Raw genomic sequence first — 27279 nt, 5'->3', positions numbered from 1 at the left:
CCACTTTTGCCACAGCCCCGGCTGAGTGCAGGTGGGCTGCCTCCTCATCGGGGACCGCAGAGCTACACCTACACAGCAAACCCTGATGGAGCTTGGCTCCATCCTCTTGCCACTCCCCCTCCTGATGTTTAGGAAGATCCCCTCGGTATTTTCTTCTCCAGGCTGCACAGCCCCAGCTCCCACAGCCTGTCCTCATGCAGGTGCTCCAAACCCCGACCATCTTTGTGGCCCACTGCTGGATTCTCTCCAGCTGTTCCCTGTCTGCCTTGAACTGGGGAGCCCAGACCTGGACACAGCCTTCTAAATGTGGCCTCACCAGGGCACAGCAGAGAGGAAGTATCACTTCCCTTGGCCTGCTGGCCATGCTCTCTGTAAAGCACCCCAAGCTCCCCCAGGCTACTTTGTGTGCTTAGTTAGCACCACATTGAAATAGTCTTATTTATGGACAGACCTTTTGATCAGCAACACAGGAACAAATTCCACCAACAAAAATATTTATTAGATTAAAAAAAAAACATTTACATGAAACAATGAAGACGGTGTGAAACAGCCATTGTAGCAGTTGAATTCTGGCTTAACAGATTCCCAGGAGCAGCAGGCACAGAGCGCAGCACGGCTCTCTGTAACTCAGCAGGCTGATGCACAGTCACAAAGCTCAGCTCAACAGAACGCTGAGTATGAACAGCTCAAAGCACAAGTGCTTCAGTTTAAGTCACTATTGCTATCCCATGTCTGAGAGGAAACCACAGAAAAACTAATATATTTAAAATTAATTTTGGAAGGCAGGTGACAGATTTGAACTGAATTCCAAACAAAATTAGAAGCAAATCTGGCCAATGATCTCTGACTGGCTGACAAAAGTTTACTGCCCAAGCAGCAATAATTGTATTTCACGAGGCAGGACTGTCCAAGAAGCATCATCTGCTGCTGTTTTAACTAAAAAAAGAGAAAGGTTACTTGTTCATGGCTGCAGTACTCCAGGACTACATCTTCTCACTACTTACAAGTAACCAATATTAAATTTAAAACAAGAGGTCTTCAATTTTCAAAGCCACAGCTTTATAGAAACTGGAGAATGTAGGTAGTCTGCTCTGCCAAAAAAAAGGCAAATCTTTCTTCCCCAGCTGCTTACTGTAGAAAATATCCTGCTTTTCCAGCATGACAATTACACTGTAGAGTAATAGGTTTGTTTTAATGCTGTATGTATTCAACATAACAAAACTTGGGCCCGGCAGCCCAAAAATCCGTCTGAATTTGCATAGAGCACTTCAATAAAATAAAATACAGCAAAGTGTTGTAACATTACTTGATAATGGGTACTGTACACACTTCTAAGCAGAAAAAACAAACAAACAAACAAACAAAAAAAAAACAACAAAACAACATATCAAACCAAGGTGCTGCTGCAGGTAGCGTCTGCATCAAGAAGCAGGGAGCTGGGGCTGTATCCTGAGGACCGTGTCTGTGGAGACCAATCCTTCTGATGCTTCCAAGGGTCCTTACTATGTGAATACTTTCTCCTGGTGATGTTATATTTACTCACATGCTGCCCACGGAGCGATTCTCTAACTCCTCCCAGTAGCAGTATCCTTATCCGCATTTCTATTCCCATAGAAATTGACTTCCAGTTGAAACAAAAAATACTGGCTCTGCAACAGCGTTCCTTAGCATGGTACAAAGCTTCAGAGGCAGGGGAGATAAAACTGGGTGCAAGGAGAGCATCAGCAGAACTCTGCACAAACCAAGGCAGTCACCATGAGAGTTGGTAGGAAGAAAAGCTACAGCACATCAATTTAAGGCTTCCTACAGCAGCACTCAACTAGTCTCCACATCCATGAAACAGGACAGCTTCAAAGGAGTTCCCAGGCCAGCCAAATCTCAGCAGAGAGCCAAAGGAACACAGTGAGCTCCAGCACATCATCTCTGCAAGGCAGCCACACAAGAGCTGTCCAGACTCAATGTCTGCTTTGCTTTTCTCCCAGGGCACTTGCTTTTTCTGCAACATGCCCCAGAAGCTCCTCTTTTGAATCACCCAGACCTAGATTTCTTCACCAAGCCTCTTGATCCACACCTGTGCTTTATTTCTGCTCAAATATCCACCATGTCCATCAGGGCAGAGAGGTGAAGCTCAGAAGCAACTTCACCCTCCCTGTTAGCTCTGAGGAGCCTTTGCAAATGCTTCAGTCTGTCCGACAGCGCAGGTCTTTGGTCATCCATTGACAGCTCAAGTCTTGCTTCACTCCCATCCTGGTCAGAAGGAAAAGAGAGATGAGACTGAGAAAGAAGCATTATCTAGCATTAACATGGGACCTTTCTGTTCACTGACCTCCCACTTTTCAGAACAACAAAGGAGGCCACCTCCAACCCCCCAAGGAGATCTGGTTAAAATAGTGTGTTCTGCTATTTCTGGAGCCAGCATTCCTGGGTCCATCCCAAAGCCAAAGGTGTAGCCTCAGCCACCACCACGACTCCCTGTGTGCAACACTACAAGGGATACTATTACGACTGCCAGCAGCAGACAACAGTTCATCATATATTCTAACAGCATTTCAGGTCTACAGAAAGTATGAGCCTCCCTGGGAAGTTTGTACACTAGGGCACAGTTTTTCAATTCTTCATTTCCCAAACCTATGCAAAACTGCACAGTAAGGTTGCAGCCACTGAACTTCTGTGATTACAGCTGGTTTGGCACCCACACAATACTCTTCAGAGCCAGTTTTCAGTACCACCATGTCTTACCTCTTGAACAGATGACATGGGACTCTTGATCAATGGACCAGCAAGAGTTGGAGTGGAGATCAGGGACTGGGGAAGGTAGAGAGGAAAGCCCACAAGGTCACCAAGGGGCTCAATGTCCTCAGCTAGATATTGGTGCAACTGTTCTTCAAACCTGAAAAGAAAGGACAAGAACACCAGTCAGACTGCAGCCTGGTTTTGTTCTTGTAACCAGTGGGTAAGACATGAATTGGGAATTCAGAGGTGTCTGAAAGAAAGAACCAAAGTCAGCAGTCATTTCCAGCAGACAGCACCCACTGCTATTACAAAAATACACTGCTGAAAGACGTGGCCCAGAAACAACCTGAACAAACTGAAGACTTCCAACTGATGGAGAAAGGAGAAAAGAGAGGAAACCCTTGAGCCAATCTCAAGAACTTCAGTTCTTTGACTTTGAGATCTGCATTGCTACTAGCACCAAACCAACATTCCCATGGTGAACTTAACAGACCCCATGGACAGAGACTACTGAGCACTACATATAACTATGCAGCTTTAACATTAGTGGCTTCATTGACCAATTTCCAATCATTACTCAGAGCTCCACTAATTTCTATCATGCTGGACTGTAACAAAAGTAACAAGTAGCAGGGAACTGCACTGAACTGATGTGCTTGATGAGTATGTGGAAGTGGAGACAGACCAGGAAACAAGCCTACACTCCTGGTACTGCTGGACTTCAGCTTTCCAATGCATACAGGTTCACGATTGCTAACAACCCTGGATGGGAACAGCAAGGATAGGATGGTGCTCTTGTAACTCACCTCCTGCTTTCCATTTTCTCCAGTTTTAATTGAGTTAACAGGCGCTCTGGGAGGTCCTGGGCTGAAGCTGCGAGTTCATCTGCACTGGAAATGTTCCTTCCTTGCCCTGACAGAATGCTTACACCAGCACCATACTGATCTGACATGGAGACCCTACAGGGTTTCTTGAAAGAGACAGGAGATTTTACCCTTGACCTGGAATGGGAGGAAAGAAAATACAAAAAAATGTTATGAGTTTGTTGATTCTTCCCTACTAGCACAGAAATTCCAGGAAGTAAGTGACTGTTAGAAAACATGATCTCCTTTTACCCCAGTCTAACAAACCACCACTGGGAAGCAGGACTTGAGAGAAACTGACAGAGGGTTGGGATTCAGTCCAATGAAATATAGCCACCCAATCTGCATGGGGGTAGAGAAGCAAGCTAGGCTCTTGAGAGCTCTCAAATCTCTTACCCCAAAACTCAAGCACAAGTTCTCTTTTTAAACTCAAAACACTGCAAAGTTAATATGCAATTGCCAAACAAAGTGAATTTGCAAACCGTTTAACAGGCCCTGGCCACAACAAAAGGCAAAGAATAAGGCACTACCAAATAAACGGGGTGCTAATTACTTTTACCCCTATGGTCTTCCCCTACACCTCACCCCATTTTAGATCCACGCTTCATCTACCTAGTGGACAAGTTTAATTCCAAAGCCACAGCAGTGATTTCTTTGGCAGAACTTCAGTTACAACACTTTGAGCAGCTGCTCCAAGCAACCCCATTTCTTCAAGAGAAGCCACCCTAAAAATCAAATCTAATTACAGTCTAATTTCCAACAAATCCCTTGTACATCCCTTTGGGAAGACGTACAAAAGAACACTGAGAAAATGTCAATGCTGGTTCTCGGCACCATGGCACTATGCAGCTTTGTCAGAGGCCCTAAGTAACCTCATTGGAGTTCATTAAACAGCTCTGGTTGCATAAGAGGCAACCGAATGCTTTTCCAGTAGGCTTGCACAGGCAGTGCCAGCAGCTCCCTCACCTCTTGTGGCCCTGCCGGATCTCCTCCTGTGTGCGTAGGCTGGCCTGTTCCCATGAAAAAGGGAGCGTGAAGTTCTTTAAATGTTCCTTGAAGTAATACACACGAATCTGGCCATCTTCACTTACTGCCTCTGCAAACAAACCCCAAACTACTGTTTATTATCAGTACAGATTTTTCCCTGAAAAGTTCAATATTAAAAATATTTGAGGGAAAACAGCATCATACCTTTCAAGTTACCTCTCACTGTGCTCTGCATGCAGAAAGGGGCTTGTTTTGAGTGATTTACTGTTCAACACACATTACTGAGAATGACTTTAAAAAAAAAAAAAATGCTCCTTTATCTTCATTTATAAAATTCTTGTGCATCTAAACTCAGTGTTCAGCAAGGAAAAGAGCCATTTCAAAGCAGACTGCCTAGAATTAAGCCAAACAGGGCACAGAAGTAACTGTGTACATTTTACATTTTAAGTAAGCAGAATTTGAGGTACTAACTTCATTAATCCATCATAGTGCTCATTACAAGCAGCAGTCTTCCATCTCAGGTGACCTGAGCTGATGTGGCTTGTAAAGGCAATTTAAACACCCTCTCCCAGTGGGAGAACAGGACTTGAAGGACATGTTCCCACGTGGAAACAAACATTCTAATCACAAGCTCAAGTGATTATCAACAATAAATACATACTCTACACTACAGAACGGTGTGTAGAGCACAGTGCCATTCTGCAGTGTAAAGATCAAGACCAGAGCTCCCTCCTTGCTACTCCCTGCATAAGGACACCACTGTTAAGTTAATAAACACAGTTGTGCAGGAAGTGTCATCCTTGCTGTAAGACACACAATACCTGGTGCAACAGGCAGTTTGGGTGGTTTCCAGTCTCTCAGCTTATGATCAATGCACGTTGCCAGGATATCATCCCAAGGGATCTCATCAACAGAAGGTCCATCACCAGTGTTCCCCAACGGCCCATTTTTCCACCTCTGGTATGTTTTTCTCAATAGATCATCCACTTGAGACTGGATCAGTGGTTGAGTATGGGAAGAACTGGCAATCTGAGATGCATACTGAAAAATCATTCGGCAAACAGGACGCCAAGGAGCTAAAGGAGGGAAAAAAAAAAAAACAACAGTAACAACAACAACAAATACCAAAGCAGACTGCAAGAATCTGTGAGAGAATCAGCTGACATAAGTTGACAGCTCAGCACAGAGCAGGCACAACAGAGAAGGAATGAGCAGCTAAGAGGATGTTGCTACATAAGTACGTACCACCTAATGGAGGCAGATCTAGGTAGGGGATCTGAAAGGACAGCACAGCCTTTTTTAGCCAAGCTAGGTGATCAGGCACGTTCCAATCCATGTGGGGCAACAGCTTGTTACCCCCGGGCTCTGAAAACTCAGTAACAGGCCAAGACAAGTCACAAAGATGTTCTGAGGATGCCACCTCTGACAGAAACTGGAGCACACTGTTGTACAGCTCTATGATGACCCCAGGCTCCTGAGATGGCAGGCCAGCTAAGCGTCTCTCCTTCCAGTCATGGTAGAAGCGCCTGCCGAATTCGCCATCGATGCCATCCTCGATGTACTCCTGAAGGGTCTGACTGCAGAGCTCAAGGGAGTTTGGGCACTGGGAAACCAACCAGCTCACAGCTGCAGAGATCTAAGACACACAAAGCACAGGCGGTTGGAAACTGCACTCCACAGGGACACTGAGGATTCAACCCTGCAATCTTATGTTTGATAGAACACTACATAAGATACTATATAGCATTCAAGTAGATTGTTTTTAATCAGTCTCCAGGCCATTATTTGCAAGCACAAGTCAAACTGAAGGATGAGCAGAGGCTGTCTCAGAGAGTACTGTACAATCCCTCCTTCCATGAGGCCTCCTTCAATCCACCACTGAAGATGACACAAGAAAGTGTGACCTCCTATCAGCCAAGAGTGCTACAAAGTGACCTTTGCATTTTAGAACTGGGAGCACCAGGTGAAGAGGCTTACCCACCACTAGCACTCTTCTCTTACCCTGCACCTGCAGCCCCACTAATCAAACCAGGCAGGGCACACAAGAATGGACTTGCACGCACCAGGTACTTCAGTTTGTGCGATTTTCATTATTAGAAAGAACAAACATCATCTGTGAAGCAAATGCCAATCTTGGTCAGTTAAAGGAATGCAGTCACTAATAATGGAAGAAGTTTTAGGCTAGTTCTGCCCTTCATTGGAACAGCTGTTAACAAGCACCTGATTCCAGCAAATTCAGGTACATGAAAGAAACTGGTAAAAGACTTTCAATCAAAAACTACAATAAAGAAAATTTAACAGGAAAAAATATTCCATTACAGAAGCCTGCTGCAATTCAAGCTACAGAAAATGTAATGATTGCTCCTTACACTGCATTAATAATGAAGAAAGGTTAACGATTAGCCAAGCAAGGGTTCTTACCCTTCTGGTGCCTTCTAAGTCATTGATAGAACCCGGTAGCTCAACAATGATGTAGTCTGAAATAAGCTGGGCTGAAATCAAATCCTGGAGCATTAAACCTAAGCAAATAAAAACAAAAGATAAAAAATAAAAAGCAACTCATGTACAGTGACAGACAACAGATGGTCACCCCCGGCTCTGACCCAGTCTCACAATCCGCATACATTCACTGCGTGGTTTCCCTCTCCATCCCTCCCCTTGACTCTCAGGATCAAATACTGACTGCAAAGGAAAGCTGAAAATAAAGAAGAGTTCGCCAATATCCATACTGACCAAGTGCCAATGTATCTGGATTTCCACCAAAGCACTGAAGTGTTCCTGTACTTCACCTCTTTTACTAGGCTGTGTATCTGAGTCTGCGTAGACCTGAGACCCCTCAGCATTCACATCATTTACAAGCCAAAAACAACCGTATACCTTCTTCAACTTCTTTCGCTGTGGCCTCCTCTTCCTGAGTGGGGACTAGAACCAGAAGTGGAACTGTTGGCTGGAAAGGTTTGGCCTGAAGTAACTGTTTCAACTGCAGCAAAGCTGAAAGCCAATAAACATCTTCTTCTGCCACATCTTCACTTCTAACTCGAGGGGGCAGGAGGAGAATGAGACCACTGGTCCCAAGTAAGTCTTTTTGTGTGCTGGATGCATCGAGCTCACAGTCAGAGAGCACACCATGTACCACCTACACAAGTAACAAAGATGACAACAGTACAGCAGCCAAAGAGCAATTTTCTGAACTGAAAAATGAAAACTGCAGCTCGTTTTCACCAGCATTCAGTTTTGACATTCATTACCAGGAGCTCTACAAAACTCAGACAATGAATTATAAGAACGAAGTCTCCAATAAATGCAGGTGAACATAGAAGTGCACCGCAGCACTTGATCCAGCATCAGAAATTGGTAGGATTGAGGACTGACTGCTAAACTATATACAGGTAGGCATTTATTCAATGGACTGGAAACAAGAAAATAAATCCACGCTTTTTTCTCTAGTCCTTTCAAAAAAACCAACCTCCCCCAGTGGCACCTCTCTCCATCAGACAGGACACAGTGTGAAAACCTTCCTCGTGACATTCACTGAAAAAGACTGTGCATGTTATGGCCTGCTGGGTGTCACAAGACTGCCCTCCCTTACCTTAACACACACGCTGACTTTGATGTTCCTGCTCCCTTGTACGCCAGAAGAATTAAACAATGTCAGTGTTTGAATTCTAACTTCTTCACATGAAGCAGTTTTCTTCCAGGTTCTGTCTTTCACGAACTTGGCCTTCAACCACTCTATCAATATCCTAGCAAACAACAAGAAGTGCTTTCATTTTATTTATTTTTTAAGTGGCACTGTAAGTCTTGTTAAGCATCGACTTAACTAAGATAGAGATTGTCCATCAGATGTCCTGAAATTCTCCATTACCTAACTAAAGGCTTTCTGTTTTCAGTGTGAGGAAAAGCAATTCAATGAACAATAGCAGGAGAAGATACAGACCACCGCAGTTAATTCTAACTTTATTTTTATTTTACTTGGAAGGAAAAAAAAAAAGGAAGCTTGATATGGCAGGAGAAAAGTAGACATCAGGAACAGCATAGTGCTACCCTTACTTCATTCCATCACTATGCTTGAAAAAGAGACCATGGAATCAATGCTTACCTGTTGGGGTCATCCTCTGCATAGTCATCATCATTTGGCAAAACCAACAGGACCTTCCAAAAAACCTGATCTTGTTTAATTGGAATATGCTCAGCGATCAATGAAGCGAGATCCAGAGGAGTCCATGCTAAATCACTTAAAGAGAGACAGAACTGGTAAAAAAAAAAAAAAAAGAACCCCTCAAGGCTGCTTTTCTTGTCTAGAACGAGTTACAAGTTGTAAGAAAACAAATGCCTTGATGCACATCAAAAACATCAATTCCTTTGTGCCATGAGCCAGGCTCATAATGCCTTGCACTCCTCTTTATGGCTCATACTCTTCTAACATTGCCCAGATCCCCCCCAGCAGGAGGAGTAAATAAATAAGCAAACAATAATAATTGTTAAAAAGTGTCTACACACACATCACAGATTCTTCAGGTTACACTCACGGCAATGGATCCAGAGAGCCCAACACTTTCAAGAGTTTACTATCCAGTTCTCTCTTCTGAAATATAGTTACAGAATCAAGGCTGCAAGTGAACACTGAAGCATGGTTTATCATTCTGCAACGACACTCCCAAGTTCTACAGCATTTGTTGCACATTTTGTAGAAAGAAAATAAAGATCAAATGCCAACAAACCTCAACAACTGCTGATAGAAGTGCTGAACTTTGATTTCATGTGCTGTCTTGTTTCTCAGCCAATTCAATCTGAAAACAAAAGACCCTGGGTTGCCATTTTTTTTGTATAATACAGGAATTTTAGCTATAGTTTGAGAATATTACGACCTGAGAAATACTACAGATGCTTTAGAAAGTTGCAGTTAGTGGAAGAATGATTTCATTAGGTTTGAGTCTTTACTGCAAAACAATTAACTTTCACAAAGGAAGCAGATAATTTGCTTTCAAAACTCAGATTGCCATCTGCTGTCATAAACATCCTTACCTCGTGCAAGAGACTCCCAGCTTTCCTCCATTCCCCATGTTCACAATCCTCTTGCATAAGTTCTCCATGGTTATAGGCCACTCAGCACTGGGTGACAGGGCTTTCAGTTTATTTTTCGGATCCATGCAGCACGGAGCAGCTGGAAATGCCCTCATTTGACGTTTCAGCTTTGTTCGAGCTGCCACTGCCTCCCTCCACCTTCAGAAGAGAGTAAATAAGGTCCCGTTAATTAAATCTTCTGCAGTCCAACAGGGCTCTTCTCTTTGCTCTTCAGATTGGATCAGGCTATCAGTCTGAGTCTGCCCAGTGGAGGTGGTGCAATTGCACAGAGCTGTGGACTCACAGCTCAGCACTGGCTGAGACCTGCCAACCATACGTGTTCAGCATCATAAACAGCCTGCTTTGTGCTTCATTAAAAAAAAAAAAAGGAAAAAGCACAACAATGAAAGGAGACAGGAGCTTTCTTCTGAGGAAGCCACACTTTCAGTGGTCAGACAGATCACAGAATGAAAGCAGGACTGCCTCTCTTCCATCTCATCCTTGCTTAGCTATCCAAATTGTAACCCAAGAACTCCCCACACGAAAGTTCAACTGCAGCTTTCCTTCTCCATTTTCAGCATGTTTATTCCTAGCACATATAAAAGGTTTTGCTGGCTTTTTGGGTTTCTTTTTTTGTTTTTTAAACATATGATCAGTTAAAATTTCTTTAACACTCAAGAGGTTGCTGGAAACACCAACATCCACTAAAATTTAAAAAAAAAAAAAAAAAAGAAAAAAGGCCTCTTTCTTACTCTGTTTTTAAAGAGTTCTTTTTACAGGTATTTTCGGGACATATAGCAATACTCCCAATCACCCAGTCATCTTGACTGCTACATGTATTTTCATCACCCCCCAGATAGCTTTAAGCTCTTCCTTACTCTTTGCTATGCCTGCTATCAGTCCTGAAGAGACACCAATCTTAATTTCAGGACAGGAAGAACTCTGCAAGGGAAGGTGTTCCTCAGAAAAGAAAACAGCCTGCTGCTTTCTCTCAGTGGTAAAAAAACACCACCTGAAATGCACCTCCACCTGGCAGTACAAGGTAGCACAGCACAGGAAGAAACGAGTCTCTGCCTTGGAGCAACACAGGAACTACTGGGCATTTAGCATACACCCAGAAACAAGCACCCAATACAGAGAATCCAAAGGGAAATTATAACACATTTCTAGAATTAATGAAACTGCATCTTCATGCCAAGATCATTACTTGACCCTAAGAAGGTGTGTTCCCCTCCCTATACATAACTGAGCAACATTAGAGACTGGTAACTAGGAAATAAGCCTACCTTTACTGTGGAGCCAACTAGATAGTAGAAGCCATCTGCAAAAGCCTGACAGTTGCTTTTTAAGCCCTATTAGCCAGTCCTTGTCCATGCTCCTGAGAGAAGTATTTCTGTCACAGGATAGGCACACTGAGAGGCAACTCACCTCTGCAAATATTTACAGAAACACTGGAGCTCCTGAATGGTTTCTTTTGCAATCTGGAAAATCTCATCCTCCAAGAAGAGATCCATGACATGACCACAGACTTCTTCCGAGCACCGGGCAATGCGGGCTTGCTGGTCTCTTTCTAAGGCACATCTAATGCAAAACAAAACTTTTAGTGAGGCAAAGGCCAGAGAAGGTACTAAAACAACTAGCCAAGACACAAACGGGCAAGATCACAAACGCAGCTAGCAAAGAGGAGGGATTTTCCACCTTTGTACACTGTAGCAATTTTAAATAAGGCCTGCAGTCAAATCTAAAGTCATTCATATTTTACACTGATCACAGACTTCCAAAGAAGAGCCTACAAGAGGAAAATCCACAGCTGAGCTGTAAGGAAGTTCTAGTGAAAGTAAGCACACAAGGCAGCCGTGTTCACAAGAAAGACTACAACCTCCACCCTGGAGGACTGCTACTGCAAAGGCAATCTGGTATCATTCTGCACGGTCAAGTACACTTGCCCTCTCTTTAAATTAACTTAACGGAAGAGGAGCTTAGAGAAAGCCAAGCAAGGAGCACAGCATTTCCTGATGAACTATTGCCTTTTATAAAGCACCTACAGCAAAGTATAGCATAGAGAATGATATACTTACTTTAATTCATTGGCTGAAGCTTCTTGAACAGTCTCGTTTATTACTTCTTCCATTAGCTCTATACTCACCAACTGACTCAACTGCTTTATTAACTGCTCTCTTTCCTGCCTCTGCCTAGAAGGACAGAGTACAGATTTACATAAGCAAGCCTGACACTTGGTAACCTATGTGCTACCTATAACCCACAGTTAGCTCACTGCTTTTTCTCAAAAAAAAAAACAAACAAAAAAACAAAACAAAATAAAAAAAAGAGAGAATTAGCTTGCACGTAACCAAGTCTCATTAATTATAAGTAACATTTAGGCTACTTCTTACTCAGTAAGCTACAGACAAGTAGTTCCCTCAAAAGAAAAAAATGCATGTGTACAGCAGGGCCAGGAAGCACCTTCCTCTCTGGAAGCTCCAGCTGATTAGAAGTTCCCAAACAATCCCATCTATGATTTTCACAGTGGCTCCAGGAGGTCAACAAAATACTAACCAGCAGATCACACTATTCCCAAGAATAGGGAAGTGACAGCCTGAGTGATCCCAGGGCGGCTCCGAATGACACAAACTGAGCAGCACCAACAGCTGACAGAGACACAGGGCTTGGGCAAACGCATGAACACTTAGGTTGGTACCTGCTGTCCTTACAGTACCTAAGAGGGGATGCAGCCCAGCCTGCCAGATGGCAAAAGCAACAGCTCACCTCTCTTCCTCCACTCTGCGCCTTTCCTCCTTCACACGCTCCCTTTCCGCATTGAACGTGGTTACAGCCACTTGTCGGAGGACTTCCTCCATCACTTCAGCCACCAATTCCTTCATGGTGGCCTCTGAGGTGCTGTGTGGAAATAGAATTCTCTTTTTAAAGCAAGTTTTCAGTCAAAACCTCAAAGAGAGGGCACCACACCCCATGCCCTCAGCCACCAGCCAAGCATCACTTGTTCACGCCCCCCCCTGCAGTAGGGCACGGGGGAGGACAACATAACCAAAAACACTGGTGGAATGGAGTTGAAGACAGTTTCACTTGCTAAATGGAAAAAAAAAAAAAACCAGAAAACACAACCAAGAACACTCACCACCTCACATAGGCAGACCAGTGCTCAGCCACTCTCCTCATAGCCAACTGGAAAGCCAAAAAATACCCCACCTTCTTTCTCAACCCCAGCTTTAAGGCTGAGCACGACATGAGGCAGTACTGACCATCTCGTTGGTCTGCTGGGGTCAGCTGTCCTGGTTCCGTCCTCTCCCAGCTGATTTTGCACCCACCCCCACTCCAGCCCACTTGCTGGTAAAACAGTAAAGAAGCTGAGAAACTGAGATGTCCTTGGTTCTGCACAGCACTGTTCAGCAATAACTAAAACATTGCTGTGTTATCAACATTGTTTTTTCTCCTAAGGCCAGAATAGAGCATCGTATCAGACACTCTGAAGGCAAAGTCAACTCCAACTCAGCTAAAACCAAGATCCAGTACTTCTGTAACCTCACCATCTACCCACTGCCAAGCAAAACAAAAAACAAAAAGAACTTGTCACATGCAGATTTCACTTTCCATTAAGATGAAGATGTCTCAGTACAGGAGAAGATTGAAAATACCCATACAGACTCCGATTTTGACTTAGTTTTAACTTTATTACAAATAAACAATAAGAAACAGTCAGAATAAATCTCAATTTTTGTATTTTCTTTCTCTAAATAAAGAAAAATAACCAAGTGCAAATGCAGTAAAGACCACCTCACTACAGTATAGCAGCCAGTTTATTGCTTGCTCAGGCTCTACCATGTTCATTTCAGCTAATCATTTCAGATTTTTAATTATTAGTAGTATTTTATTTCTAGTTAGGGACAGAAGTTTTCTCAGATTGGTAAAAGCAGTGGATTTGCTAGCCTTTGCCAAGAAATAGCTGCAGCAAATCATTTTTAAGCCCACTTCCACTTCGGCAACTCAGCTCTGGATTAACAAAGCACATTCTGGTGAATCGAGGGCTAGGGGCAGCTAACCACACCTGCCAGGACTGAGCAGCACAGACAGAATGGCGTGTGTACATGTGCAAGTCATCAGGCATCTTTCCTCCCTACACCTTTATTTAGAGGGAGACACTCCAAATGCCTTCCAGCCTGACTGCAGCTGCATACCCCACTCCACTTAAGGGCAGGTATCCAAGTGCAGCTTTCTGGGGGACAGTGATGGCCAGCACAGGAGCACAGCTCGCCTGTGACAAAGCTCAAGGCACTGTAACACACATCTGAGAAAGGCAGCTGAGAGGGACAACAAAAGACTGGAGTGAATGCTCTGTAGGATTTGTCACTGTGCATCAGCCCATCTGGGTTCCTGCAGAGTAGGCAAGTAGGAAATTCCAGTTGCTTAGATTTAGACCTGTTCTCTAAGGACTGAAATGGTTCTCTTATTTTTTTTTCCAGGAAATATCAATTACATCTCATGGTCTAACGCTGGTACTTAATGACAAGGTTATGGGTGACTTTGCCCAAATCTGGGCTCATCTGATTTAGTATGGACAACCAATTCACTGAGAACAGGAGACTGAACCACAGACATCTATATGCTCCTTCCCACCAGGGCATCCAGGAGCCTGTCAAATGCACTGGGAGGAAGCATTACTTGAATTAGAGAATCAGCCAGATCTGGACTTAGCTCTTCTTGCTTTCCTTCCACAACACATTTGCTGCAGCAGCAGTGCTAATCATGCAAATGAAGGTTAGCAGAGACGTTTACAGTTAGCCTTTCATTAGGCTAAGCTAGTGTGAAGCCAAGAGATTTATGAAGAAACGTCTGCTTTTCTCTCAACTGCATCAGTGAGATTTCCTTCACCACAGACCTTGCCTTACTTAATTTTATTATCTTCACACACACTGCTGCTAAGGGAAACTGTGACTTTGATGATAAACTTCGGAAATACCAGCAATGAACACTCCTTACCAGATTGCTGCAGTCACATAATCTGCTCCTGCTCTGCCAACTTCTCTGCACTCTCCTTTGACAACGTCGTGCACGAGCCCATCCACAACCTCAGCAATATCCTACAACACAGCAGAGGAAGCAGTTGAAGCAAGCTGGAGCCCTGCTCAAGACAGCCTGAGTGCACACGTGAATTAGGAGTGAGGTGTGAATCAGGAGTGAGGTGTGCCAGCCTTGTTTATGAGACTGCAATTAGCAACCACATCACCTTATTTCTACTTACACACCAAACTAAGGTCATGAAGTACAACAGCCCGGAAACTCTACATTTATTTTAAGAGCCATGCAGTAACAGCCCAGAAACAAAAGCAACCAAGCAGCGTCCCCTCTGAATTATGTGAAGGTTCTGAACAGTGATCTGTAAGATCTCAGTTGCTTTTTATTATACTTTACACAGTTTTCCCAAATACTCCATCATAACTGATGGATTGATTGAGCGCAAGAGCTCTCAATCCCCCAGCAGAAGAAATTGAGCAGAGGAGGCAGGCAACCAGCATGGCTGAGCAAGGACCTGCAGCCTAAACTGGAGGAAAAGAGGGAAATGTACAGGAAGTGGAAGCAGGGTTGCGTAGCCTGGGAAGAATATAGGGACGTTGTCTGCATGTGTAGAAATAAGATTAGGAAAGACAATGCACAGATAGAGATGAACTTGACAAGGGATTTGAAAGGTAACAAGGGGTTCTTCAGGTACATTAGCAGGAGGAGAAAGGCCAAGGAGAACATTCCCCCTCTGATAAATGAGGACGGAGAACAGGCCCCTCAGACATGGAAAAAGCCGAGGTGCTCAGTAAGTGCTTTGCCTCGGTCTTCACTGATGGTCAGGCTCCTCCCCATGTCTGCCAGGACCCTGAAGCCCAGGGTCCACACTCTCACCCAGTGTGGGTGAGAGGAGCAGATTCCATCCCACTGTAACAGTGGAACAAGTCCAAGACTGCCTCATGAAACTGAATGTACGTAAGTCCATGGGGCTGAATGATATCCGTCCCAGGGTTCTCAAAGAGATGGCTGATGTGGTTGCCAAGACACTCTCCATCATATTTGAAAAGTCAAGGCTGTCTGGTGAAGTCCCTGGTGACTGGAAAAAGGGAAACGTTACTCCCATTTTTAAGAAAGGGAGAAAGGAAGACCTGGGGAACTACAGGCCAGTGAGCCTCACCTCTGTGCCTGGAAAGATCATGGAGCAGATCCTCCCAGAAGCTTTGTTAAGGCACATATGAGACAAAAGAGGTGATCTGAGACATCCAGCACGGCTTCACCAATGGCATATCTTGCCTGACCAATCTGGTGGACTTCTATGATAAAAGGACAGCATCAGTGGACAGAGGAAGAGTGGTGGATCTCATCTACCTGGACTTCTGCAAGGCCTTTGACATGGTCCCTCACCATATCCTGAGGTGAGGATTTGAAGGATGAACTGTTGGATGGATTAGGAATTGGTTGGCTGGACGCAGCCAAAGGGCTGTGATCAGTGGTTCTGTGTCAGGGTGGAGGCTGGTCACCAGTGGTGTCCCTCAGATTGGTCTTGGGACTGGTGCTCTTCAACATCTTCATCAATGACAGACGATGGCATCAACTCAGCAAGTTTGTGATGACACCAAGATGGATGGTGCAGTCGATACACTGGAAGGAAGGGAAGCCATCCAGAGGGACCTGGACAGGCTGGAGAAGCGGGCCCATGAAAACCAAATGAGGTTCAACAAAGCCAAGTGCAAGGTGCTCCACTGGGTCGGGGCAATCCCAGGTATTGATACAGACTGGGGGAAGATCTCCTTGAGAGCAGCCCTGCGGAGAAGGACTTGGGGGTCCTGGTGGACGAGAAGCTGGATACGAAGCAGCAGTGTGCACCTGCAGCCTGGAAGGCCAGCTGTGTTGTGGGCTGCATTAAAAAAGGGGCGGCCAGCAGGAGAGGGAGGCGATCGTCCCCCTCTGCTCGGCTCTTATTGGGCCCCATCTGCAGCGCTGCGTCCAGGCCTGGGGCCCCCAGCACAGGAAGGTTGTGGAGCTCTTGGAGCAGGTCCAGAGGAGGTACTGAGATGATGAGAGGGCTGGAGCAGCTCTGCTGTGAGGAAAGGTTGAGGGAACTGGGCTTGTTTAGCTTGGAGAAGAGAAGCTGCGGGGAGACCTCATGGTGGCCTTCCAGTACTTGAGGGGAGCGTATGAACTGGAGGAGGAATATCCAGAACGAGGGTGGATAGCGATAGGATAAAGGGGAATGGTTTTAAACAGAGACAGGGGAGGTTCAGGTAAGATATTAGGAGGAAGTCTTTCACACAGAGGGCGGTGGGTAATGCACTGGAACAGGTTGCCAAAGGAGACTGTGGATGCCCCATCCCTGGAGGCATTCAAGGCCCAGGCTGGATGTGGCTCTGGGCAGCCTGGTCTGCTGGTTGGCAAACCTGCCTGTGGTAGGCAGGTTCAAACTAGATGATCACTGTGATCCTTTTCAACCCAGGTGATTCTATGACTCTATGAATTTTGGATTTCCTTACCGTGTCTGTGTACACTGGCTGAGGCTTTGAAGGAAGAGCATCAGGCTGTGCAGCAGATTGGGAAATTGTCTGTGTAGGAGGCAGCGCTGACATGAGAGGACGAGGTAAAAGTGAGGGCAGAAGATGAGCTGGTGTTTGGACTCTTACTGCTGGGACATCTAAATCCACACCTTTGCTTTCCACTCTTCCTTCTTTGGCAGGTGAGTCAGCAGAAAAAGAGAAAATAAAGGAAATCCATTCAGTCACAAATAGAAGCTAAACTCTTCTTGTTGCTTGGTATCTTGCAAAGCAAGCTGGTCTGGTAAGTCCCATGAGGTACCCACAGTGGAGACTTGCTACCTTGAATATAAAGGTAGCAAATCAATTTCTATAACATGAATGTTTTATAAAATACTCAAATATTAATGCACATTACTTCCAACATCAAATGTATACATCTCCAATGTAATAGTTTCAGGAAAAGCACGCCACCTAGCATCTAAACATCTGCCTATTTTATAAAGTAGAAGCATCTGTGTTTTCAACACAAATGAAGTAAAAATTCAGCCTGAAAGAGAAAACAATTATTTGCAGAGTGGGAACAAACTACACAAAAGGTGTAAAGAGAAGCTGGCCATCTGAAATAAATAATACATAGCAATTTCACATACACTGGTAAAAACAAAGCTCATTTCCATCAGTGTGTTTTCTATTTATTAATCATGATGTTTTCTTAGTTTTCACACACATGTAAGCACTTTTAAATCAAAATGTACTTTCATTACACCCAAATTTCCATGCAATTTCAACTCATATGAGCAATGAACAATTTCAGCTTTGTAAAACAAAACAACAGTGCTCCTGAGCAGTACCTAAAATGCATGCTTACTCTTACCTGCTGCTTCCATACTTGATTTTTGGTTACTACCAGCTTGATCTCCAGCAGCAATTCCACCAATATATTTGCTCTGTCCATTGAAGCTAGACACAGGCACATGGTGAGGCACCGGTGGCAGTGGCCTGCCGTTTACAACTTCCCCAACTGAGACTGTCAGCTTCTGACTGACAAACAGCGATTTACGAGGTTTGGGTAATCCATCAGGCTCCAAAAAAGCAGAGCGATTCAGCTCCACGTAAGTACTGGGGGAAAAAAAACAGAGTCAGAAGAGTTCACCCTCCAAGTCCCAGTAACCTGCACGTTTCCACCTGGACAGCTTAGTGGGGCAAAGTGAGACAGATACGAGGCACTCAAGATTGCTCCCCAGCGCCTGGACATCAATCAATGGCTGTAACCAAAGCTGGGAAGGCAAGAGCGCTGCCCCCACAGCTTTTCACCCAGGCAGAGGACACGGACCACTGACATTTCCAGGCACCAGCACGGACAATTCTGGCAAATCTCCTGTTAATCTTTATTAACTGTGTATTTACATCAGCTACCTTCCGCACAGCAGATGCCAGAACATCTACAGAAGCCATTTTAAAACCTGTAGTCTTCTTCTAATCTTGGCACCCTTCAGTTTTACTCACTCACTATTCCCAAGCCAAATATTAATAGAAAATAGAGCACTAACTGCCATGCTCATACTCTCTTTCTTTCTAAAGCCCTGTTTGTACTACTCAGTTTCATCCTGCCCTGCATGAATCATAAGGCCAGTTTTTTCAGAGTATTTGTATTCTCACTTCCTGCAAAGCTACAACTTCATGAAATACAACTGCAAGGTAAGAAGCTAAAATAAAAGTTTTCTTTGATTGAGTTATCCAGATCTCATTTTAGGGAGGAAGTCCCTTGAGCCGAATGGAGACCAAGCTTAATACACAGTCCTTTTTTGAAGGAAATGTCTTTCCCACTTTTACAGCTTAGAAGCTTGAAGTAATTTTGTGTCCTTGAAACCCTTCATCAAAAAAGGTGATGCATGGGTCCAAAAAGAAAATCAAAACTAAAAAAAAAAAAACAGCCAAACAATCAAACACAAAACAACAACAAAGAAAACCACCATAAAGGCCACACCACTTCAGTGGGAAACCACAGTAATTACAGGGATACAAAACCCATTTCTTCAGGGAGAGAGATAAAATTAAGGAACTTTTCATAATTACAGCAGAACAAACAGCACAGTTTATGCCAGCCATTATTCCAGTACTTTGCTTACACACGTATGCCTGTTTTTCTTACTGCAAAGTCCAGGAGCGGCCCATCCATGCAAATCCTCTGCCCAACATTGGCCTAACCCCAGCAGATGCTTTCAGACACACAGAAGAATGGTTTGGGCAGGAAGGGACCTTTAAAACCATCTAGTTCCAACCCCCGCTACAGGCAGGGACGCCTCCCTCGGGACCAGGTTGCTCAAAGCCCCATCCAGCCTGGCCTGGAACATTTCCAGGGAGTGGGAAGACTCTCCTTCTTCTTTACACTTACTTATCAGATACACTCAGGCCATAGTAACTTATAAAATCAGTTGCTTCCTCACAGTCTTTGAATAGTAGCATACGGACCAGGTGATCCAAGGGAAACACTGTACATCTTTGGGTGCTCACAGTGTAGGCAATATTGAGAGACTTGAGCGCATCTTTACGAATCTGAGGGTACAATAAAAACAGGAGTCATATATTTAAACTACTAAGTAACCTCCAAACACAAAAACTGTCTTTAAAACAAAGCAGCACTTTGTTATCATAGAATCACAGAATGGCCTGGGTCAGAATGAATGTAAAGGATCACTGAGTTCCATCCCCCCTGCCACAGGCAGGGCCACCAACCTCCAGCTCTGGTACTAGACCTGGCTGCCCAGGGTCCCATCCAAGCTGGCCCTGAACACCTCCAGAGACAGGGCATCCACAGCCTCTCTGCACAGCTGTTCCAGCACCTCACCACTCTCTCTGTTAAGATCTTCTCCCTGATATCCAATCTAAACCTTCCCTTCTTGAACTTAAACTCCATGTTATCAAGCATTCACATAAATAATTATTTAGATTTAGCTTTAAGTGCTGTGCACTTGCTTTCCAGTTTCCATTCCTCTCCTATGCTGCTCATTTTGAGCATGTTCCCTCGCAAGTCCTGTGCAGGAGAAAAAGCTCACAAGGGCTTCTGAAAGCACAAGTGGTATTTGCCTTTTATAACCGGGTAGAAAAGTCATGTAATTTTTTCAAAAGGCTTACAAAATGTCAAAAAAAACTGTGTTTTTTTCCTAAAATAATTTCCTTGCAGAAGACCCAGACAGCTTTACAAGTTAACTACAGACATACATGCACACATACAACCATTTTCTTTTTCTCACCTGGTTGAAATAACAATGTAAGAGACAGGCATTCAGATAGGAAGCTGCCTGCACTAATTTGAAAAACCTCACAAAGTTGTTGCTGTTTAGCGCAGCAAAAGCTTGAACTGCAAATCTAACTTCAGGGGAGTTTCTAACCTCTGGATGAAACTGCTGCACTTCTCTGTAGAGACAAAAACAGAGACAAACCTTTGGCACTATATTAACAATCCCAGCTAGACAGCAACTTGTAACACAATGGAAGCTGTATATCCCACTTAAGGATCCTAACTGTAATTCCAAGTTACCAATAGGTATGAGCTAAATTTGCTGCAGTATTCACTCATTTTTTAATTATACCCATATAATTAGTATGTTATTTATTAGGTACTTCATTTCAACTTCTAGAAAAGAAGGCAAATGGGGGGGGTGAACTGAAAAGCAGAGTATAACATTGTCTACAAAATGTATTTTCCTTGATCCTGCTGGAGACAAAGCTGTTAAGACTGCATAGTTACCTTTTTCTTTCCTTTAAAAAAAAAAAAAAAAGAAAGAGATACTTCTACTGACCTATCAAAAATTACAGTAACATTACAACAGCATACTACAGCTTTGCTTTGGCAAATCAGATTGAAAGTCATCATTTCCTGTGCAACTTGCCTGGACTTAATTCTAATTTCTACCCAAATGCAAGAGAGAAACCTAGGGATATTTGTCATTCCCACCTGAGAATATCACCCTTGTTGAGATTCAGCAAAACACTGTAACCTCTGAACTCTGCTTCACTCTTGCAGTAAATTCCTTTGTTGGCCAGGTCCTGATACATCTCCTTCAAGCTCTGTAAGCATTTTGTCATGTTCTCATTGTTGATTTTGGCATCAAAGGAGGACATGGGCTCTTCACACAGGTGGTGAGCACAATGGATGTGAAAGCGAGTGCACTTCTCAATCAGAGACACCATCAGCGGGTTGCAGAGATGCTGCTGGGTTATATCCTAACCAGAACAATTAACAAACCATTAAATTCATTTTAAACTAAAGCTGAAAAGTAGTCATTTAATGCTACCTTCAGAAGACTCATTTTGACCGTGCTCTGTGTCAGCTTTCAACTACTGCTTCTTCTTCACGTTTTACAACGTTATGTGACTATTTTCTATCATCAAACATTTCCATCCACTAGTGCTTACCTTTCTTATTCCCCGAGTTCTGTTCCAGACAAAGTCATACCACTCTCGGTAGTTTCCTTCTCCTTGGTCCATAATGTTTGTCACTAAATAGTCCATGGTCATGCTCAACACTTCAGAGGGTCTCAATTCATGTGGCAAAGGTTCCTCCTGGTCTGCTGAAGACCTGCTATATTCCTTGATTGCTGCTGCATGATTTACCTGCAAGAAGCAGAGAAAAGAACTGAAAACCAAGGGGCCTTTTTTAATCCTTCAGAAGAATTTCATCACATGCATGAATTTACTTTAGCAAGGAGCAGACTACTAAGGCAGAGTAGTCTGAGTTTCCAGAGTTGACACCAACAGCCCATGTTGGTTCTGCTACCACAGCAAATACATTTTATTTTACAACAGCAGCTGACTTGGCAATCTTTAACTCATCACCTTCAGGACCTCTACACCACTACCACAACTACAAATCTAAAAGCTGTCTGGAACTAAACAGAAAAGGTTACTGTACCAGTTAAACAGCAATTGCCTAGCACTCTTTGTTTTACAACCACTAAAGACAGATTAAGGAAACAGCTCACAAAATTCACCACTAGAACTAACCTTGTAATCAGCTAAACAACAAGGACAGCTTTATGTAAGGAGCAAATGAACGGATGAGGTGGGAACAGCAAACTCCAGCTTACAGACGGCTCATACCTTGTCAGATCCTAGCAGCAACTCAAAGATACTAAGCTGGTTTCTCGTCTCTCTCATATACCGCTCCTTTTCAGGGCACATGTCTGGACAAGTGCCAACAATAGTTTTTGCTTTTCCAAGATCAGTCCTTTTTATTCGAGCTAAAAATAAAAAAATAATTAAAAAAAAAAAAATGAAAGTGTAACATTAAGCATCTGTCTTTTTGTTTTCATGACTAACTATTTCTTAATGTGCAGCCCACAGCAGCATCTGCCTCAGTCTGAACACTGGGCAATGGATGGATGTCAAGAAGCACTCCGACAAAGGTAAGGGTTCCCAGAAAAGCTGATGTGACAGGATCTATAAGGGATCCCAACAGCCTCCCATTGGAGCAGGATCAGCTGGAAATACACAAGGATGGAGTTCCCCTGTGCTAGGACCTATCCCAGGTCTGCACTGCTCCTCTGGAGAAGCTTCTCATACTGTCCCATGGATATCGAGACTCTTGCTGAAAATGTCAGTCTGTAAGAGACACCTGATGCTTTGTATCCCAAAAGCCTATCCTGTTTTACCTTCTAACCAAGCACCACCAATTCCATGCCAAGTGAGAACAAATGTTTGCTGATTTTAAAAAACAAAATGTTAATAAAATCAGCTTTGAAAGAACAGGAATAGGATGAAATAATTTACAAATCAGAATAGTGAAACAAGCAAATATTTCCTGAAATAATGACCAGCTTTACTTAATAGTGTTCTTTTAGAGAAATGCTGCTAGCCTTTGGTCAGCTTTCTTGGAAAGAACCTGCAGAGGTGAAAACTGCCCTATGTGGCATCCTCCAGGATCAAGAAAACCGTGACCCCGTGTTTTACAAGCCAGGTACGCATGATGGCACAGTTACTTGGGGTGGCTTAATTGACCTTGTAACTGATGAGGACTGCAGAACAAAGAAGGCAAATAAGTCCTTGTCCCTGCTAATTTTCTACCCGTTAGTAATATAGTGTTTTGTGCCAATACAACACTGTCAAAATACACTCAAAAATAATCAGGAATTCATTCAAAGATGAACAATTTGCTATTCATCATACATAAATATATGTGTGCAATAAAACACACAGATTTTGTTGCTATACAAGAAATGAGTGTATACAACAATCTACCCCAACAGAAAGGTGTGAAGGGTAAGAACACAAGAATAAGAACAGTACCTTGTCGCATGATTTTGTCTCTTTGGTCCAAAAGACGGTATCTTTCTTCAGATGTCTCTGCCACTAATCCTACCAGGTTACTCAGAGATGACAACGAAGCTCCCATGGCTTCTGAGTTCTGTCCTTCAGAACCAGAATCGAACAGATCTACTTCAAACTGCAGAGCCTTTCGAAGACCAGGCTTCTTTGCTGGAGAGCTAAAACCAAGCATATTGCTTGTAAGTGCATGACAACACACACCAAATAATCACTGTCCAACTAGGCAAACCATTAAGGTGCTACAGAAGAAGGTACAAAAAAAAGCCTGCAGCTTCAGCACCTGGCATAAAGCAGGTCTCCTGCATAAAGCCCATTCTCTAAGTACAAAAATACAACGATCTAACTCATAGCTTCTCTGAAAAGAGGACTAATTCCACAGATCCGTTTTTGTCAACGAATGAAACCACTCACTTCAGAAACCAGTTTAACCAAGACCACCCAACACAGTCAGTCACTGCTTGGCCTTACGAGAGCTTTGCACTGTTTTTCACCATTTTCTTATGCCTCACTGTTATAGCTGTTTCTTATGTTGTAAAAAATGAACAAACAAAAACGCTTTAAAAAAAAAAAAAAAAAAGAAGACTGAAGAAATAAAAAGCCTTAATATGCAGTCAGAAGCATCTGACAAAATGTGAGATTTGTAACTCCAATTCAGCCAAAAAGCCACATGTTTAAAATGAATGTGTGCCAGCAGATAGAAGAAGCACACTCTCTTGCTAAGAACATCACTACTCAGCACACACTGATCACTTTTGCCCATCCATCCTGACAGATTCTTAGAGAACACTCGTACATACCTTCTACCAGGCATTGCAGCGCTGGCAGAAGATCTTATTAAAGGTTTTCGAAGAGGGGAATGCTGGTAGTTTTGCTCTTCACTGCTTTGCCTTCCTTCCTCTTCACTTGCTTTCTTCTCCTTGGATGAAAATTCTCTTTTTGCTGGGCCTAAAGTGACATATAAACATCAGGACAGGTACTCAGCAAATAATTTTCACAACAGCTTTTTGCCTCAACTCCCCAGCGGCGTAGTGAGTAATTGACTTTATTTTCTGATAATATTATTCCAGTTACAACCTCATGGATGCACACAACACTAATAGGACAGCCTGCATTGGAAGTTGCACCAATGACGCCCACTAATTTCTGGTTAGCTTTAGAGTTCCATAAAGGAAAAGCATTCTTGAATAAAACATTGCTAAGCAGTAAATGCAATTACTCAGCACATTGCCAGTAAATGAAGTCTGGGCATCAAATTTTAGTTCTTTTGAATTTGGGTTATAACTCAAAACTCACAGCCCAATACCCGGTGGCCTGGATCAGCCTTGCTCCGTGACAAACTGATGCAAAACCACAAAAAACAGAACACCTGGTATTTAATCTGTTTTACCAACAAAAACTACGACTGTCACAACATTTTCAGTGCTCCTGAGGTACTTGAACAATTCACACATCCCAAGCTCAGGCTGGGGTTGACATGCCTCTTCAAGAGTTAAGTCGAAAAGAAAAAGAACAAATTCTCAGCCAGCTGGATTTCTCACACTCTCTCAGATTAGTTACTATAGAATACTGCCATCCAGGTTTCTGTAGACCTTAATGCCAAAATAACATGACAAAAGCGTCCTTAAAGCTGTTGCTTTGAGATATTTCTTCTCAGGAAAACAACTCTACAGCTGCTCTCTTGCTGTGAAACTAAGTTCCTGGGTTGGTCAAAGCTGTGGCAAGCCATTCACTCATTCTGAAACATATCTTCAAGCCAGGAACTTAGAGCTACAAACTCTGATTCATAAAATTAAAGGGAAGCACTTGGCAATTCAAATACTCACCTGGGGAGATGAATAGCCAACACCAGCATCTCCTTTTGCCTGAATCTCAAGCAGAGGGCTGGGGATAGCCCCCTTCCTGGCTCCTAGGCTTCCTGGGAGCTATTCTCATTTTGTGAAGGCAGAGAAATAATTCTGTATGCAACTACATGCTTTAAAATATCCTCCCTCTCTCCCCAGTATCTGTGCCATTACCCACTGTACCACGCATCACCTGCTCATCACATCAAGAAACACAAGACTTACTTGTTTTCTTCTTCTGCCAAAATGTCACTATGTCTTTGTGCAATTCTTTTGCCTTTTTTTTGGCGAGGGCTGCAGAGGCCTGAAAGAAAACAAAGCGGAACTCAAGAGCTGTTAGCACAAGGAAGGACAGCTTCTGCTGGAGAAACATGTACCAACACTCAGACCTCTAGGCGCTGTCTTTTAGCCTAGAATCATTTCAGTTGGAAAGGACCTTTAAAGGCCATCTAGTTCATCTCCTTTACAATGAAAAGGGACACCCACAGCTCGATCAGGTGCTCAGAGCCCAGTCAAGCCTGACCTTGAATGTCTCCAGGGATGGGGCATGGACCACCTCCTTGGTCAACCTGTGCCAGTGCTTCACAACCTCCTGCCTGAGACATCCATGCAACTGACGGGGCTGGGTGTGTTCCACAACACATTACTTTTCTAAGAGACTGCAGAACACACGGGACTACAGGCCTCACCAAAGCAGCAACATTCCCAACAAGCGGATCACCCTGCAAAGATAGTGTTGCCCTTGATGCTACCGCATTTGGCATTCAACTGCGCACTAATCACAGAATCACAAAGGCTGTAAAAGACTCCTAAGATCATCCAGTCCAACCGTCAACCCACCGTGCCACACCGACCACGTCCCTCGGCGCCTCAATCACAGTCTTCCCGAACACCTCCGAGGGCAGTGACTCCACCACCTCCCCAGGCCGCCTGTTCCAACGCCCCACCACCCTTCCGGACGACAGTTACTTCCTAACATCCAGCCCGGCCCCGCGCCAGGCTGCGGCACTCAGGTTAACCCCCGCTCCCTCGCCGCCAGCCCCCAAAACTTACGTGGTCAAAGAAGTGGACGACGGCCGTCTTCTTATTCCTGCGCGTCATGACCCGGCGGACTTTCACGAACTGCCCGAAGTGCTTCTCCAGCACCGTCCTGTCGTTGAGGTAGTCGGGGACGTTTTTGCACTGGATGGCCGTTAGCTCGCCCGGCGCCGCGCCGCTCAGGCCGTCCGTGCCATCGTCGCCCCTCGCTCTGCGCGCCGGAGCGACGGGAGCGCCGTCCGCCGGCCCGAGCCTCGCCGGGTGCGGCATCTCCCGGCCCTCGGCCGCCGGCTCCTCGGCCGCGCCCCGCTCGGGCTCCCCGCGCTCGCGGCCCTGGCTGCGCAGCACCTCCTGCAGTGTGCGGCCGAACAGGGCCCCGCCGCGGGGCCGGCTCAGCAGCACGGCGCGTTTCTCCGGCGGCGCTGCCACCCGCCCGCCCGACGCCGCCGTCCGCCGCGGCGAGCGCTCCCGCTCCTCCTTCCGCTTCAGCCCCTTCGGCACCGCCTCGCCCGCCTCCTCCGCGGCGTTCAACGGCGGCCGCGCGGCGCCCTCCTCGGGGCGGCCGAGCGGCGGGGCGGGCCGCGAGAAAGAGAAGCCGGCGGCGGGCGCCGGCGGCTCGTGTCCAGCCGCCTCGGGCGCGAAGCCGAAGGGCGGCGAGAAGGTGAAGGCGGCCGGGCCGTCGGGCGCCTTGAAGCGGAACTCCGGCGGCGCGAAGGCCCCGCCCGCCGCGTCGCCTGGCGCCGGGAGGCCGCCCAGGTCGGTGGGCGGCTTGAAGCTGAAGCCCGCGTTGCCCGCCGCCCGGCCCGGCCCGTAGGGCGGCGCGGGGACGAAGGGCGGCGCGGCGGCCTGGCCGAAGCGCGGCGGGAAGGCGGGAGGGCCGCGGAACGGACCGCTGGCGTTCAT

The 27279-nt window shown here is 44.9% G+C and overlaps 1 protein-coding gene across 1 annotated transcript; it reads right to left on the bottom strand.

The window, feature by feature from the left end:
- Window positions 1-477: 477 nt before the first annotated feature.
- On the bottom strand, window positions 478-27279 carry LOC122162204 (minichromosome maintenance complex component 3 associated protein). Its single transcript, XM_042822347.1, has 27 exons — window positions 26392-27279; window positions 25564-25642; window positions 24295-24442; window positions 23459-23655; window positions 22274-22413; window positions 21590-21787; window positions 21129-21397; window positions 20425-20587; window positions 19566-19726; window positions 18045-18289; window positions 17171-17361; window positions 14643-14743; window positions 12414-12545; window positions 11726-11839; window positions 11076-11228; window positions 9609-9806; window positions 9305-9373; window positions 8683-8817; window positions 8173-8326; window positions 7461-7719; window positions 7005-7102; window positions 5829-6219; window positions 5405-5659; window positions 4563-4692; window positions 3540-3734; window positions 2740-2890; window positions 478-2247 (listed from the first exon to the last, which is right to left on the bottom strand). Exons 1-27 carry the CDS (start codon window positions 27277-27279, stop codon window positions 2089-2091), a joined length of 5373 nt encoding a protein of 1790 aa, XP_042678281.1. The 3' UTR covers window positions 478-2088.

Source organism: Centrocercus urophasianus, unplaced genomic scaffold, assembly GCF_019232065.1.
Source record: "Centrocercus urophasianus isolate 14NV4802_14NV808 unplaced genomic scaffold, USGS_Curo_1.0 seq_20, whole genome shotgun sequence".
Taxonomy (NCBI): Eukaryota; Metazoa; Chordata; class Aves; order Galliformes; family Phasianidae; genus Centrocercus; species Centrocercus urophasianus.
This window is presented reverse-complemented; position numbering and strand designations above follow the sequence as displayed.